This window comes from Sinocyclocheilus anshuiensis, unplaced genomic scaffold, assembly GCF_001515605.1.
Source record: "Sinocyclocheilus anshuiensis isolate Anshui unplaced genomic scaffold, SAMN03320099.WGS_v1.1 scaffold2049, whole genome shotgun sequence".
Taxonomy (NCBI): Eukaryota; Metazoa; Chordata; class Actinopteri; order Cypriniformes; family Cyprinidae; genus Sinocyclocheilus; species Sinocyclocheilus anshuiensis.
The window spans coordinates 9372-27443 of NW_015536586.1; the positions used below are offsets into that span (position 1 = coordinate 9372).

The 18072-nt window shown below is 37.4% G+C and overlaps 1 protein-coding gene across 2 annotated transcripts in view; it reads right to left on the reverse strand.

Annotated features, from left to right (window-relative positions):
• Positions 1-2850: 2850 nt before the first annotated feature.
• Positions 2851-18072, reverse strand: part of LOC107703113 (protein FAM107B-like) — a 46320-nt gene continuing 31098 nt past the window's right edge. For both annotated transcript variants that reach the window (XM_016505636.1, XM_016505645.1), the window contains 3 exons: positions 13798-14029; positions 3676-3832; positions 2851-3391 (listed from right to left, as the gene is read on the reverse strand). In XM_016505636.1, coding sequence (XP_016361122.1) covers positions 3275-3391; positions 3676-3832; positions 13798-14029 — 506 coding nt within the window. In that variant the 3' untranslated portion in view covers positions 2851-3274. The remainder of the gene's footprint in view (positions 3392-3675; positions 3833-13797; positions 14030-18072) is intronic.

Here is an 18072-nt window from a genome sequence, read left to right on the forward strand (position 1 = left end):
AACATGAACATGAAGAAGGAAAAGTCAGTGGCACAAGCTTCCCATACCTGCTTCACAGATGTAGGTTACAAACACCAGGACAAGTAGCGTTAGTATTATCTGTCCGCTTGGCTCCATGTCTCATCTCAGCTCTGAGCTCAGAGTCCTGCTGCTTTGTACCTCATCTGAGAATCAAGCCCATCCCACAGCAGCATCAACAGCCACAGCAGCCATCCCAGAGGGGTGTGTCCTTCAGCATCCGCCCCAACAGATGAAACTGGACCAAAACAGGAATGTACATTTACATACACCAAAGCAAGCAAGAAACAGACAGCTGGTTTTATCTGAATATGTGTCACTGAATGTTGTGCTGCTTACAAACTTTAAGTACATTTTAGAAGTGGTGAGTTGGCACATAAATAATATACTAATATTTCATAATATTTACTTAAATATTGCATATAGACTTTTTGTTTATTAATTTTTAATAGCTACTGTGAATACAATAAAAAGGGACAGAGGGATACATTGGTGTCATCATATGTGAAATTTTTGTATGCTATCATTCATGTTTTTGTTGTTTCATGGATCATTTTGTTTGTCGTAACAGTTTTATTGCCTAAATTTTGATTACATATATCACCAGCCTTGATGATCTAAGATACTTCTTTCAAGAACAATAAATAAATAAATAAGATAAATAAGATTTTTTTTTTAAAAACGAACCAAGTGCAAACGTTTGAATAGTAGTGTAACTTTAAGGTATGGTCTAAACTTAAACTATCCTTCAAATATGAAACTACTATGAGATATTCACTTGAGTTAAACATGACAACTAACTTCTGTCTCCGTTTTTTTCTTATTAGTAATAGCTAAATGTGCTTATCAAGTGATTATCACCTTTTTAGAGTACATGTTGTATTCAATAATTCAATTATTAATTGCATTTTAAATTAAAATGAATCATATAAATGAGTCATAGCAGATGCATTGTGTGTTGGAGTGGTTTGCATTTACACCTGTAGCATCTCCCTAAAATGTTGTGTTCATGTTTAGACTGTTGTGTTGCCTGTGCCATCATTCAGTTCAGGTTTGCAGCTGCCTCACGTCAAACAATTTATCCCTTGTTTACTAGAGCACAACAAATCGGATCCTGAAGATTCTTAGGGATTAAACAGATTAGAGGTGGATAGTGTGTTTTTGTGGACAAAGGGTCTTGTGATTCGAGATATAGTATTACCTGTCCCTCTAATTAAGAAGCTATCAAGAAGCTGGATGGAGGGCAAGATGGAGACTTTCCATCAGTGAAAAAAATAAAATAAAATCCACCTAGTGTCAGACTCTGTTCCATGTTTTGTGTGTGTCCTGCTCCCCATGTGCCTTCCCATGCCCTTATTTGGTTAGTTTCCTGTTCCTCCCCTGATTAGTGTTTCATTGCTCCCAGGTGTGTCTCGTCATCCCCTCCTCCTGTGTGTATAAATACTGTTCCCAGTCCCAAGTTCTCGGTCCGCTGTTAAATGTCTTCCTGAGTTCGTCTCCCTTGGTTCCTGAAAATAAAGTCTTGGTAAAAGTATTCTCCGGCGTCTCCTCGTTCCTCGTGTGTGTGCATCGTGACACCTAGGATCCATTAAAGTGAAACCGAGCATGATAACCCCAAACCAGGCCCTGTGACCTCCTGTATTATCACGCCATTTCACTTTTAGAGCATCTACTTAAAATTCACAACACACACATTATTCTCTACTGTTTCACTTCAGAGGTTTGTGAAATTCCACAAGTGGAAAATCTGGATGCCTGGCTTTGCAGACACGGAGCTGGCGGTATCTAAATAGAATGGAGCTAAACTGGATAGCTTATTGTTAACTTGTTGGTGCATGCAGATGAATCAAATGGTTTTCTTTGCAAGTGTGTTTTAAAAAAGCAGAATGTCTTGTATTAATTTGAATGAATTCCAACTAATTCTTATGACAGGAAAAAAAGAGACACAAAAATAAATGTACCGTTAATATCTTTATTGATATGAAGCATGTGTACTTTTTCTTTATTGTGTAAGTTCACTGTTTATAACAATCAAAAGGTCATGACTAAAGCTACAAAAGTGTAACCAGCCTACTCTTATATTTGTTTTATGATTTTGACTGCAATAACATGACAATTAAATGAACATTACTAAAGTAACACATTGATTGTTGTATTATCCAATGGCTTCAGAAGCCAGAAAAGGCAGAAATTACATATTGTAATTGTATTGTAGTGCATGTTTTTTTTTTTTTTTTTTTAAATGGTCTGTTTAAACGATCATAAATCAAAGCAAATCAGTTGAACAATTTTTTTTTTCCTGATACACAATTATATTAGGGGACACTTCATAAAGATAATACTATGAAGAAAATTCTATGCAACACACATTGAACCACATCAGGCAGCCCATCCTGTTGTATTACATTAACAAAGGCACTGTAAGCACAATAAACTTCCTAATTTTTACACAGGTTTAACTTTCTGACATGTCAAATTAAATGGTTAGTTTCATGTAAAAGTACATCATCATTTTAGCCATCATTGTAATGTTAAATGTTTTTTTTTTCTTCTGAGGAGTAAAATTAATTTTGCTTGCACTCTTGTAATGTCTCAGAGTTATGCTGCAAATCAAGGGTGATGAAAGCTGAAAAGTAATCATAGTTGTTATATTCTCATTTAAAAGTGACAAGTGCTGATTGTTAATTATAAGAGACAATGTTTAAAAAGTAGGCAATGAACAAAATATTTGGCGGTTTGATAAGCAACAAGTTGTCTATAATACTGATATGTTTGTCTAATTGCTGCCTTATAAATGTTCTGCTTGACATTTAGAGAGCAATAGATTGTTTATTCACTCTGAAACTTATCCCTGTACCTTGTTTTCACATTTTCATCTAATGTGACAGAACCAGAACATAGCTGTCCATCCATGCATGCACACAAACTCATAAGCAACCTGGGCAGTTCATCTTTTACCCATTTAGTACAACTCAGAGCAGAAAAGAAAAACAACAACACTCCTTTTCTCGTTGTAGTCTCTTGAAACCTCTTGAGCGTCAACCTCCTCATGATGTGAAAGTGTAGCAGAGACTCTTTGGGTCTTATCTTTATCTCTGCCCTCTCTGAACCTGCTACAGCGAGAGGTGAGGGTGTTGTGGGTGTGAGACAGGAAGTAGAGAAGCGCAGTCATGTGCGTGGTGTTTAGGAGCTGCAGCAGGTCTCTATGTTACTGGCTGTGCACAAACACACATGGATCCAGTCTTTGTTTACACCCCTACACCTCCTTCTCTCCAGAACTAGCAAATGATGTCCGTCTCAGGTTCTCCTTCACTTTTATGAACTCTGGAGCACTGCAGTTGCTATCCTCCAGTCTTTCCTGCTCCTTCTCCAGCTAAGGTAGAAAGACAGATAGATACACTATTTGGTGAATATTTGGTTGGTGGTTTGCAGATAAACAGGATATATCTAACCATAATAAAGAGTGTTTACTATGTTAGGACCTCTGAAATACATGTGAAAAACTGAAAGAGCATCACTGTCAAGTCACTTAACTTTTATTTATATAGCGATTTATACAATATAGATTGTGTCAAACCAGCTTTACAATGTCAAACAGGAAAATAGTTATAGTGATAGTTACAGTAATCATACACTGTATGATTGTATGATTCCTACCTCGTCTAGTTTCTGGTGTCTCTTGAGAAGTTCATGTTCCAATTGAGACATTTTCCTCCTGGCCTCCTCATCCTGCTTTTTCTGTTTAATTATCTGCTTTCTTTTCCTTTCTTCCAACACATGTTGCAATTCTGGCTTATTCTCCACACCAATACCTCTGAATATAATAGAACAAAATAGAAAAAAATTAAATAAAATAAATGAGCGAGAGAGGGGGGTATACAGAATACAGAATAAACAACAAAATATATTGTAGTAGAATATAATGGATTAATAATGGAAAATGAAAAAAAAAACATGAAAAAACAAACATGACAATAGAGTAGAATAGAATAGAATAGAATAGAGAACAAACAGTACATTAACATCATTAGCTGATGCAGTCCATCAGTCATCCAGCAGGTGGCAGTATTGTTACGTTTAATCAGATTTGTGTGCTTCATAATTATTTTTTTGTTTTGTTTCCTAAATTAGATAAAGATGTGTGAATGCATGAAAAATATATTATTCATTTCTGGAAATATGTTATATTACAACCTGTGAAAATATGTAGAACTGTTTGATTGTAAAATGTGATTCTATATGATGCAGAACACCCATTAGTTTCATGTTGTTCTTACCCTTCATGTTGCCAGTGTTATGACATCCCATCTTAGTCATGGTTGAAGCCAATCTCATCGATATTGGACTCATTTTGACAGCCCTGACATATGCATTATGTGCTTGTTTGTATAAGTGCAGTTTAACTGTCTTCCATCTATTACAAACAATGCATATGCTCTCATGACTGTTCTCAAGGTGCCAAGCTGCTGCTAACATATGCACACACACACACACACACACACACACAAACACACACACACACACACACACACACACACACACAGAGAGAGAGAGAGAGAGAGAGAGAGAGAGAGAGAGAGACAGACAGACTGATAACTAAATAACGTGTGAGCTTATTCTCTCCACAGGGAAGTGACACCAAGGTGCTGAGAGGAGGGAAAGGAAGTGTGTGAGTGGAGTTCAGCACATGTGGGAGGTCCAATTAGTATCCTTCATAATTTAGATTGTTTCCTTCAAACTGAAGAGACAGCCAGACAACAACAAATAAACACAAGGGCCATTTAATGAAGATAACAAGAGAGACAACAGCCCCCGGACAGCTCCTGAGAGGCCTCATAATAATAACATGCTGGTCTTTAGTCCTATCTCAGCTCTTGGCTATGAATAGTCACTTTCTGAACCTTGCTCAGATCGCTGGCATCGATCTGTTCCTGAAATGATCCATAGATGGTGTATTTTTTCCCTATCCTGGCTAACAGGGACATCTGAGCCAAATTTGTCTCCCCCTTTAGTGTCTTCTTTTAGCATCACTTTTCCTGAGTGATGTTGTCAGTGTTTAGCGTAGCTCTTTTAGTAAAGAGTTCTGTGACATCACTGGCACATAAAGAGCTTATCTTGAGAAAGCTTGAGAAAAGTGGCACTGTTCTGAGAGTGACCTGTTTCCTCTGCCACCCTTATGCCTAATGTGCCATCTTTGATGCCCACTGTTATCTGTGCACATGTGAGATCCACAACCCTCTCTCTCTCTTTTAATGTCCTCTACAGATTGACTGTCTTCTGCAGGGTCTCTCAGGACCAATAGTGACTAAAAGATACCCACTTAATGGCTGACACGGCACTGTGCCAGTAAGATCTCTGTGGCTTAAAGTGTTTCGTATTGGTACAGAGGGCAAACTCTAACGAATGCACCCACACAAACAGTGACTTCTTCTCTGTAATGAAAGATCTTATAAATAGGCTCTCCACTCATGCTGTCTGCAACTACATTGGTTTGTATTAGTCTCAGCAGAGCTCCTAGAGGGCCACCTTCCCACAGAATTTAGCTCCAGCCTTTATTAATGTGTTGGGGAAGTACGAAACTGTAGACTGATGAGCTAATCTTAATTAAAAACAGCTTAATTGCAGTCAATCTACTCTTGAGAAGGTCAAGAAAATCTCCTCTACCAGTGTGTAGTACCCACCTGGATGATACATCAGAACTCCCACTAACTTTTGGTGAAAATGAGCCCTAGGCCCTTTCCCAAATGTTGGGTAAGTTACTTTAAAAAAAAGTTATTAATTACTAATTACATCCTCAATATTGTATTTAAATTACTTTTCTAATTACTCTGTCTGAAAAGTAACTGTATTACTCAATAAGTAACTTAATTATTCGTTAATTGATTAATAAATCCCTATAAACCTTTATGCATAGAAATTAAACTCTTAATTATTTTAGTTTGAGTTAAACATGGAATAGTTTAACCTTTTAGCTTTAAAACAACTGTAATACTTAAGCATTTTACTAAAAAAATGTAACCTTCTTTAGTTAACAAATAGAATTACTCTGCAAAATATCCGAATAACAAAACAGCTTAAGAAAAGTAACGTTTTAAGTAACTTTTATAAATGTGCCAGAAGAAAACATTACTGGTGCATCTTGAGATAAAACAACGGAACTGACATATTTTAAGATATGTCAGTGCAAGTTTCTTTCAGTTAAAACAGCTCAGAAATGTATTTTAGTCTGGGACTGAGCTTAAAGGGTTAGTTTAAACCCTCCGCTGAATAAAGCCGTGTCAGATCGCACTGTTATTCTGAGGTAAATTCCGGCTTATTCCTCAAGTCTTCTTTCAAAAACAATGAAAAGTAGATGAATCCTGATTTTTTTTTTTGTATCTAGGTGATGAGGGCGTTTGTGTGCAGGTATGTCTGCAGATAATGAGCTCTAAGACGGGAAAGACTGTACCTCGCTTTAGTTTCATACAGATGACATAATCAGAGAATATTTGTTTTAGATTTGAATTGGTTCATTTAAAAGTAGACACTTCAAGTTTTCTATAGACATATTTCTCACGTCTGTGTGTGAAGTATTCGCCAAGTTTCAGTTCGTTTTTGTGACGCATTTCAGAAATAAGTTCACGGAGACCAAAACAGCAGAAAGCGCACCCTGTTTGTTTTGTTTATTTTACAAAATCACAGTGTTTTGTTGTTATTGTCAGTGTACACAAATAATTTTGTGATTTTAGTCTTATCTGTATCTGAGTATTTTAGGTCCTTTTCTCTCTTTTCAGGAAAAACTGCAAGTGAATGCGCCGGCACGCAGAGGGTTAAAGACGCTGCATTCAATTTTACCTTTAGACGATACATTTAGATTTCAAATTCAATATTGATTTGAGAACTGTAACGCAAATACTTTATAATATACTGTAATTAAATTACCTAAAAATAAACAGTAATCTCTTACTTTACTTTTTCAGTGGATAAGTAACTTAATTACAGTAACGCATAACTTAAGCTGCTTTTCCACCGAAATTACCTGGAACAATTTGTATGGAAGTAAAATAATGCCATATGTCTTTGAAACAAAAAAGCATGTTGAATAGCACTAACTGAAAAAATAATGCATTGCATTAACAGTGCTTGCATTTTAATGCCTTGTATTTCCAGGGCTTGCATTTTTAGGTCCTGAAATCTAACATAGTTGTTTATTTAAGCTGTGAATATTTCAATTAAACGTATTTCACAAACATTTTCATAATTAAAAATTCAATAATTCATATTCACCTTCCAGAATTCACTTCCAAAATATTCAATCTGTTTAAAAATACGATGTATAATATTCGACAGGCAAATTTCGGTCCATTTTATTTCACTTTCCAAATTCGCTTCCACAAATTCAGTGGTTAAAATTCGATAGAAAATTCGGCATTGCACATCCGGGAGCTGCAGGAATAGCAGTAGAGCACCAATGCATGATCTCCAGCTGCTGGCAGTCGCTCACCAGCAGGTGGCGCAAGCGGCTGTTGATGAAGACCAAAGCAACAGGTGGATCAAGTCATTCATTCACAAAAACTGATTCATTCATTTACAAAAACTGATCTGCAGGAATGGAGCAAGCGCTAAGTAAAGTTTTGATTATCAGGGCCAGTATAAACATGTGGAAAAGCTGATTGTGTGTGTTTAATTCAACATCTTGTCTTTAATTCAAAATCTGTTTCCCGTAGCATGTAAGCAGCGTTCTATACCACAAAGTAGATTATAATGCTGTTTTACCAAACGCTGAAGTACAGAACTAACATTACATCTAAGGAAGACATATATTGCTTTCAGTTGCTTAATTTCTGTAACTTTGTATCATGGCTTGTGTGACACTGTGCTGTAATACTGGTGATCCCCTCACATCACACTCCAGGATTCCCCAAGGACGGGTAATATCACTAATACAGTGATAAAATACCTCAGATCTCAGAATACACTTTATTGATGATTATGCGAACTATATACAGGCAAGCAAATGAGGTCAGAAGAACGCAATGCGCTGCATTTTCTTTATAATTTCCTTCCCTTACCACTGATCTATAGAGTCAACAGTCCTACAAAGATAACACCATGATTAGTTTTAACAATATGCAACCACTTTATATTGACAAAAATAGGAGTTCAAAACCGCCTAGGTGTATTGTTGCTGCAAATTAAACCGGAGAAAGCATTGATGCGCTATAGCACCCAATCTGACAATTCCACCGACTGGGAACGCAACGCAATGCATTTTCTTTAACTTGCTTTCCCTTACCACTGATCTACAGTCCTACAAATATATCAATACCACGATTAGTTTTAACAATATGCAACCACTTTATATCGACATAAAAAAAGGAGTTCAAAACCGCCTAGGTTTGTTGTTGCTGCAAATTTAAACCGAAGAAAGTATTGACGCGCTATCGCACCTGCTCATAGTGATTTTCTACAGGTGAGTATTTGCCAATCCCTCCCTTCATATATGTACAGTACACAATTATTTACAGATAAAAGATCCCTGGAAAGGGTTTTTCATGTTCCAACGGTTGTATTATAAAATATTGATGTACTTTATGTACAGCAAGGGAGGTATTAGCAAAATTTTACCTATAGTAAGTCAGTCTAGTCACTAGGAATGTACTACAAAATTTGGAACATAAAAAAAAAACTTTATGTGAATTACAGTAATTTCTTAAGAATAATTACATACTGTATATACAATGAGGAAGATATTGGCAAAATTTAAACTGTAGCAAGTCAGTCTGGTCAGTAGTAACATACAACATTTGGAACACGATAAAAACCCATTTTGGTGAATTACTGTAAGTGTTTTCTTTAAAAATATTTCTGCAGTGTATATAGGGAAAGTATTGTCTAAGGCGAGTTATTGCAATATATATTTAGTCAGTTTCAGTAAATGATTCATTTACTATAAAAATTAATTTGAGTAAATTATTGTACTTCGTTTCGTTTTGATTTAAATTTGCAGACGGTCTCTAAAGCAGCCTAGGCGAATAGCGAATATCAAACATAAAACTACTGCGCTTGGTTTTCTGTGGGAGAAAAAATGGTTTTGTGAAACTTGGTGGGTTGTGGGCTCATATTCTGGGCTCATCTGCTTACATGTACATAATATACAGTAATATATTTTATCAATTAGATGCCGAATTTAATAGTTTATCATCACTGTCTTGAGGCAATAAACGTTGTGTTTTCTTTATGGGAAATGTTTAACGTGCAGTTTTGCGCATTCTGTAACTTGCGTTCATATCCTCATCTGCCTGTATATAGTTTGCGTCATCAGTAAGATCTGAATCTGGTCTTTTAATAGCTGTCATTGCGTTTGTGCACCGAGCCGCATAATGCGTTTTCTTTAACAGATCTCTGAGGGAAACAGCGTGACACCTTGAGTGTTCGTTCATATTCTACATTTGTCGACAACTGTCGATATAGTTCGCATAATCATCAATAGAGTGTATTCTGAGATCTGAGGTCTTATATCACTGTATTAGTTCACTGAGGCTATGCGTCTTTGGGGAATCCTGGAGTGTGACGTGAGGGGATCCCCATTATTACAGCACAGTGTCACACAAGTCATGATACAAAGTTACTGAAACTAAGCAACCAAAAGCAATATATGTCTTCCTCAGATGTAATGTTAGTTCTGTACTTAAGCGTTGGGTAAAATAGCATTATAATCTCCTTTGTGGTAGAGAACGCTGCTTACATGTAGGCTACAGGAAACAGCGAAGATGTTGAATTAAACATAGTCCTACATACAATCAGCTTGTCCATATGTTTATACTGGCCCCGATGATCAAAACTAAGTGCTTGCTCCATTTCTGCAGATCAGTTTTTGTAAATGACTTCATCAACAGCCGCTTGCGCCACCTGCTGGTGAGCGACTGACAGCAGCTGGAGATCATGCATTGGTGCTCTACTGCTATTCCTGCAGCTCCCGGATGTGCAATGCCGAATTTTCTACCGAATTATAACCACTGAATTTGTGGAAGCGAATTTGGAAAGTGAAATAAAATGGACCGAAATTTGCCTGTCAAATATTATACATCGTATTTTTAAACAGATTGAATATGTTGGAAGTGCATTCTGGAAGGTGAATATGAATTATTGAATTTTTAATTATGAAAATGTGTGAAATATTTTGAATTGAAATATTCACAGCTTAAATAAACAACTAAAAATGCAAGCACTGTAAATGCAATGCATTATGTCTTCAGTTAGAGCTATTCAACATGCTTTTTTGTTTCAAAGACATATGGCATTATTTTACTTCCATAAACTTGTCCCAGGAACTTTTTCCCCCCAGACCTGCTGCTGTCTGTGTTTCCATCTCTGTCTAAAGTACAGAGAAGATTAGGCAATTAGTCTGGTGACGTAGGTCTGCGCGCATTTCTCAATACCAAGTACGCAAATTTCGGGCTTGCATCCTCGGTACGGACTTCGCGAATTCGACTCGGGAGTGTGAACTCCCGCGGACGTGACGACGCAAGTCCGGTAATTCTGCAAACAGCAGTGTACTTGATAACGTCAGTCAGCTCGCCTTGGCTACTGCAATTTTCCTCACTGTATTTACAATAAGAAGAAATATGATATCAAACACCACTGCCTCTTTTCGTTTTCATTTAAACATATTAATAGCCGCAGAAATGTAGTTCAGGGAATGTAGCCTACATTACAATGAAACTAAATATTATATTGCCTCTTTTCATTTTAATTTGAACATATTAATAGATTAACAGAATAAACACCAACGATTACCTGTTAGATTTAACCAAAACGAAGTATATCACATGTTTAACCACTACAGAGACATCAGAGCCAGCGGCAAATGTCAGAAGGACTAGCCGAGTTGAGGCTGCTCTTGTCGGGAAACATGAGCACTTAGCGCCCGCTGAATGTGTGGAGCTCACGTCTCCGAAATCGGCGAATCACATTTTCAAATAGGTCTTTATAAATAAACTGCAGATTTGAGTTTTAAACAACTACATTCTCGCCTGAAATACTTTTAAAACTACATTTCATGACACAATAACAGCAATATAAAAAAAATATATATGCGAATATATGGTGGTTGAAATACAATGCTGCGTGAACTCAACCAATCAGCATGTTCAGCGCCCAAGTCCCGCCCCTGAAAGTTCCGGACCTTTGAAAAAGTACTACCTTGTGAGCAGGGACTTTCTAAAGGGCAAATTTTTACCCGGAACTTTATTTAGATCCTGGTTCCTGCGGTGGAAACACACTGAGTACCAATCCAAAGTCCCTAGTTCCTGGGGAAAGTTCCTGCAGTGGAAACGGGGCTTTAGTAACGCGTTACACCCAACACTGCCCAAATGGTACACTTCATGTGCATCCTTGACTGTAGGGCAGGGTTCAATTCCATTCCTGCAGGGCTAAAACCTGGAAAATGCAGTTTCATCCCTAATTAAACACATCAGAACCAGCTAATAAAGGTCTTCAGAATTGCTTAATTGTTACAAACAAGTGTGTTTGAATACAGTTAAAACTAAATTCTGCTGGTCATGGCCCTGCAGGAACAGAATTGAATAATCCTGCCATAGGGCATCCTGTTTGTCATTGTAGGTTTTAGATGGGTGCTCATAAGTGACCATATTAGTTACTATACCATTACTTAGTGACATTGCATCATTAAAGTGTAGACTCAGAGGAAGACAAAAAAATTGATTAGGGTGCCATTTGGGACAGGGCCACTGTGATGTAGATAATCTATGTTCATGGAATTGATTAGGAAACCATGAGTGATAGAGACCAGAAGGCACATTTGGCCAGGATTCAGATCAAGAAACAACCTACAAATTGACAGGATCCTGGTTTAAGCCAAAATACAGTGATTTGTTTTACAGTATAGTGCCCCCATCACTACACTGGGCCAATAGGACCCATACGAAAGCTTAGGGTGAGCACCCCCTGCTGGCCCCCAGGATGATATTCAACATTTAAGTTTACTTGGAAAGTTCCTACTTATGAGTTCTGAAATTGTAACAGTGACACAGAAGGCATTCAGGTGATTTTGATAAGTAGCTCAAATGGATTTGATAAACAACTACATATTCTACATATTTCTAGCTAGCTTAATTGCAAAATGTGTACACTCCAAATGGTCACATAAACATTCACAATTAAAATACATTAAGATAAATAAAACATTTTTTTTTCATCCCCAAACCCAGATATTCAGGGATTAAAGAAGGTAACAGTGTCCCCACCAATAATTATGACTTTACACTGATGTCTTAATTTGCAATCAACTCATAAACACAATCCCTCCAACATGACTTGAATGGCAAACATACTTAGATACGTTAAAAATATACTAAAATGAATCGGTGTACACCTGAGTGGGATGGTAGTGTGTTTTTGTCACAGCTCACTTTGTTGTAAGACAATTTTGAAGATCTCACTGCTGGAAATAACAATGCACTCAAGCACACTCTGAGTTCTGTGCCACAGTATCTGCAGCATAAACAGCAAAGCTCTATTGTTGGCCACTTTAGATAAGTGCTCATATCCCTTGTGTGATACAAGACAGGACCCGAGTGGGATGTGAACACTATATATCTAATTGGTCTTCATTGGCTGAGCCTTACGTTCTTTAAATTTTAGACCTCTAGGAAAGAAAGGAATGGAAGGAGAGGTAAGGATAAAGTTGCTTCTATTGCCCACTCCTGAGGGCTTTAGACACCTTTGCTCAGACAGAGAGAGTGTGTTTACCTTTACCACATTTACTGGTATTACAGAAGTTGGGGGTGGCACTGTAATGTGCTGCTACCAAGCAACTGCACAATGCTAATCGAAGTGCTAACACTGAGAGCAAGGGACTTGAGGGCAAACTGAAGGTTTTCCGATTCACTACTTGGAGACTTAGGTTTATTTTTTGCTTATTGCAATGATTAATTGTTCCTAGGGAATTTAAGAGGCATAAATGTATTCATGGCATACATGAAAAGACATTTAGTACATTTGTGATGACATATTAAGGGTTGTTTAAAGTATCATAATTGTTCAAAATATCAATCACAACCAGTCCAGATGTGCTGAGAAATGAAGTAGCTGAGTGGTGAACATGATTCCAGGATCAACATGTTTGTCCTGTCAAACAAACACAGTCCTAAGCATATCCTTAACCGCTAAACTAGCTATTAAAGAAATCTAGAATCAGAGGGAAATGTGAGATGTACGATTGTTCTTCAAATGCTAGTGCCATCTCTAAACCTAACCCTTACTCCTAACCCTTGATTGGTTGATAGGAAAGGGGTTACAGGATCAACATGTCCTATTTAGCAAAATCTCCAACAGTCGTTGAACTGTAAGCATTGTGAACTATACGTTTACCTGTAAGCAGTCATTTAGCAGACACTTTTATTCAAAGGGACTTACAACACCCGTAGCCTATTACAGAGACTGCGACCTAGGTTAAATATCTTGCTCAGGAGCACAGAGATGATAAATGGTTGGGACTGAAGGTCTGTTTACATCACCTACCCTCAGAAACATTTTTAAAAAAGTGTTCCTCACTCTGTATGTGAGTATTATTTGCCATTTAGCAGATGATTTACAGGGACTTACAGTGTACTAATTTCAAAGGAACGTGAACAAGAAAATGGCAATCAGTCTATTTTGGACTCATTATCAGATTGCAAAGTATGATCACAGAATTAAGCCATCACAGACAGTTTGCACTGGATTTGTCATCCTTGCAAGATTGTTTATGTACTGTAAATTTGTGTTTCCTCATACCGTTTATGGTTCATAAGCAACTCCCGATGAAGCTCCTGGTGGCTTTTAGAGGATTTCACTGGATTAATCAGCTTTTTAGGCTTGATGAGATCATCATCCCCTGTCATGTAATCAGGCTGAGGAGTATAACTGGCCAACGGGGGGATCTCACGATGAGGGTAATCAAATGGATCCCTGTCCGGGTTTCTTGGCTGATGAGGCTGTTCCCATTGGATATCTGCATATGCTGAAGCTGATGACAGAGAGAAAACAATGTGAGAGGAAGGAAGTAGCTTTTTTTCCCTTTTGACTTTTTTTTTTTTTTTTACTGGGAGCTGAAAGGCAAAGAATGCCGCAAAATGAGTACATAATAAACAGTAGGAAGTGGGATGGTGCAGCATAAACAACCCACATCAGAGAGCCAGCATTTACATTTACACGACTACAGCTTGTCTCCGCTCCAGTTTAAATTATTCCATGTGAGCTGAAGCAGGTTTCCTGAAGGGAGCAGGTACATGCAGAGTGTTTATGTTCCTCTGGGTTTGGGCAGAAATTCCTTCCCTCCATTTCCTTCTGCTGAGTCCAGCTATTTGAAGAATTTATTTACTTTTTTAAACCTAACCTCTAACCATGACACACAGCCAAAGTGTTGATGTACAATAACTGCATATTTCTGACCACAAGGATAATTGTAATATAGTCATCTTATAATCTGTTCAGTTTAACTGGTGTGCGTAGTATGTAGATATGTTTTGAAAAATCTAAAAAAAAAAATAATAATGTTTTTTACAATTGTGTTTTTGTCATCCAGTGTAATTTAATAAATAATACATCCAGACATTTTCAGCCCAAAAATCAAATAAAGAAATAATATTTTGCTGAAAAGAAATTATCTTATTTTAGGACCATTAAGATTTGTCTTTGTTGTAGTATTGTAAAATGATTTTTATGACAATTATGCATATTTCCCCCTAATTCTCAGTGTTTTTTGTTTTTTTTTGCAAATGATTGTCCTGTAATAAACTGTGAAATAGAGAGGTAATGAAATAGTACTGGTTCTGACATGTTTGTACTTCATCACCACTAAAAGGACAAACTTGTAGCCAGATCCATAATGCAAACCAGTTCAACTGCATCATGGGTAGAAACACTCCTCTAAGGACAGGACAGATTAAAAGTGCAGTGATCCGTGCTAAAGTGACAGCAGATCAGGTGTCATATGCATTGAAGCTTGCTTAGAACAATACTGCGCTTGGAGGAGGAACCAAAGAACCAGAGACCGTCTCCACCATTCAATATTACAAAAGCTGAGCCCAATTCTTAGCATTTCTCAATCTGAGTGCATGAGAAAAGGACAGGGATGAAATGATGATGACGATGATGATGACAGGCAAGACGGTGAAGGGAATTCATGCATGTGAAAGTATTTATGGCACAAGGTTTAGTATCAGAGGTTAGCAAGTTCACACCACATTTCTGAGTTCTAAATAATTTATTTATTTATTTATTTATTTTTGAATTATTGGTTTATTATATTACTGTTAAGGGAGCAAAGCATCTAAGTACTATAATTTGGCCTGCACTTTATGCTACGGACATGAATGATGCCTAAAAAATGCAGCTTGTTAAAAATAGGTGTTATTGGACTAAAGGTTACTTTTTTTTTTGACCTGGCAGATGATAAAACGGCGGAAAAGTAAGAAAATACAGTAGACAATTATACCAGACTATGATAGAGACTTGGTGGTGGGTTCTTTTGATTTGGGTCAGTAAGCAACTTAACAACCATCTAGAAGACCCCAGAAACCACCTAGCAATGTGCTGCTCAACAGAGTAACCGACAATACATTGTGACAGTAAATTATGTGACAAACAGCACATATTATTTCGGAAAATGTAAAAAAAATCTAGTTTTGAATAAAACTGTACTTAACATTGTTATTTTCTCTTCCCTTAAAGTGGCTGTTTGAGAGATAAACAAAATTTTGACATGAAAATGCTATATTCATCAGGAAGATAAAGATCAAGTAAATCTGTCACAGTCCATTGGACTACCATTACTGTTATGGATCTTAGTCTGTTCATACTGAATACTGTTAATCCATTAAAATAGACATTTCATGTTTATAAAGATGAATCCACGATCAATTGTTGGACAAAGAGAGTGTCATAACAAGTGGGTCAGACAATTTATGAAGCTATAAAATAATAAAACGCTATATGTAGAATATAAATATCTATGTAATTTTTTATAATAATAATAATAATAATATTAAATAATAATAATAATAATGTTAATTTAAAAACAACAGAGTCTACATATCATAAGTGTGTCTGTGAAAATGAGAGTTAAGTATATGTGGACACCAGGGTTAAAGCCAGTAACCTCTAGAAAGTGTTTATTTCATGTCTGGTTGCTCTTAACTGAGTAAAACATTAATATTATGTGAAGGGAGAGTGTTGCGCCATGGTTATGAAATACAAAAATCTTTTACAGATTACAGATAGAATTCAATATGAGATAACAGTACTTATACATACACAATCACCACAGTACGTTTTATATTGCTACATAATCTGGCGCTCTGGAAGACTGTCCTTGATCTCATTGATTAGAGATCAGTAACATGGTAAAGAGCAGCAGAGGGTGGACTGTGTCTGCTCTGAAAGTGAATATCCTTCTATTATGGGCATAATGTATTTATCAACATCCCCCACAAACCCAGGAGTTACACATACAGGGAAGTCATGGGTTTCTGCTGATCAGATCTGAGCCCATTTCCAAGAATTGCAGATGATAAACAGTGATGTTAATTAGATTCATATGGTGTCTGTTTGTGTGGGACAACAGCAGATGTTTCCTTATATACTCAGCATAACCAAAAGTGATTCCGTAGACCTATTATAATTAAAAAATGTGCTAGCATAATAGGCAGCCATATCACCCTGCAGCCCAAGACTGGTTGCCCACTGAAGCTAAGCAGGGTTGAGCCTGTTCAGTACCTGGATGGGAGACCTCCTGGGAAAACTAGGTTGCTGCTGGAAGAGGTGTTAGTGAGGCCAGCAGGGGTTGCTCACCCTGTGGTCTGTGTGGGTCCTAATGCCCCAGTGTAGTGATGGGGACACTATACTGACAAAAAGCACCGTCCTTCGGATGAGACGTTAAACTGAGGTCCTGACTCTCTGTGGTCATTAAAAATCCCAGGATGTTTTTCGAAAAGAGTAGAGGTGTGACCTAGGCATCCCAGCCAAACTCGCCCATTGGCGTCTAACCATCATGGCCTCCTAACCATCCCCATATCTGCTGATTGGATTCATCGCTCTGTCTCCTCTCCACCAATGAGCTGGTGTGTGGTGAGCGTTCTGGCGCAATATGGCTGCCGTCGCATCATCCAGGTGGATGCTGCACACTGGTGGTGGATGAGGAGATACCCCCTGACAATGTAAAGCGCTTTGAGTGTACAGAATATAATCTGTAATCAGAGCGCTATATAAATGTAATTAATTATTATTATTATTATTAATATGCTTTGAGGGACAAGATATGTTAACCCTTACAATAAAGTACAGGACTGTGTGTCCTTCAATGATGGTATCATATGGTAATAGGGCACTTTGAGACTTTGACATGGCATTTTGACATACAATGGACCTATAAATATATAGTATATTTTTTATATATACAGTGATCCTAAAAAGAAAGTGACATTTAAGTCACATTTAAAATATTAGAATTGCATTGCTATATATTACAAAACATCAAATGAAGTGGCAAAAAAAATTGATGCTCTCAGATTGATTGACTGATTGACTGACTGACTGACTGACTGATTGATTGATTGATTGATTGATTGACTGACTGATTGATTTTATGAAGTATGAAGTCCCCTCGGATTCACATAGATGGCCTAGAAAAAAGAATATAAGTATATTTCATCATATTATCTATGCACATTTTCCACTAACATGAAACATTTTGTCTCCATTTTGAAAAGGAAAACGTCTCCAGGTTACGTATGTAACCATGGTTCTCCGAAGGGAACGAGACGCTGCGTCGAAACGCTACGGGAATGCCTCCAGCGTGACCACGCTCTGAATCACATGTGTAATCAGTCCAATGGATGGGCGAGACGTCATGGTGACGTAGCGACCAGGAAGCATAAAAGCACGTGCGGTGAAACCGGCGTCAGCTTCTAGGAGTGAAGCAAGCGCTGGCAGGGATGCCAGAAGTATGGCCCTGAGACGCAGCATCTCGTTCCCTTCGGGGAACCATGGTTACATACGTAACCTGGAGAC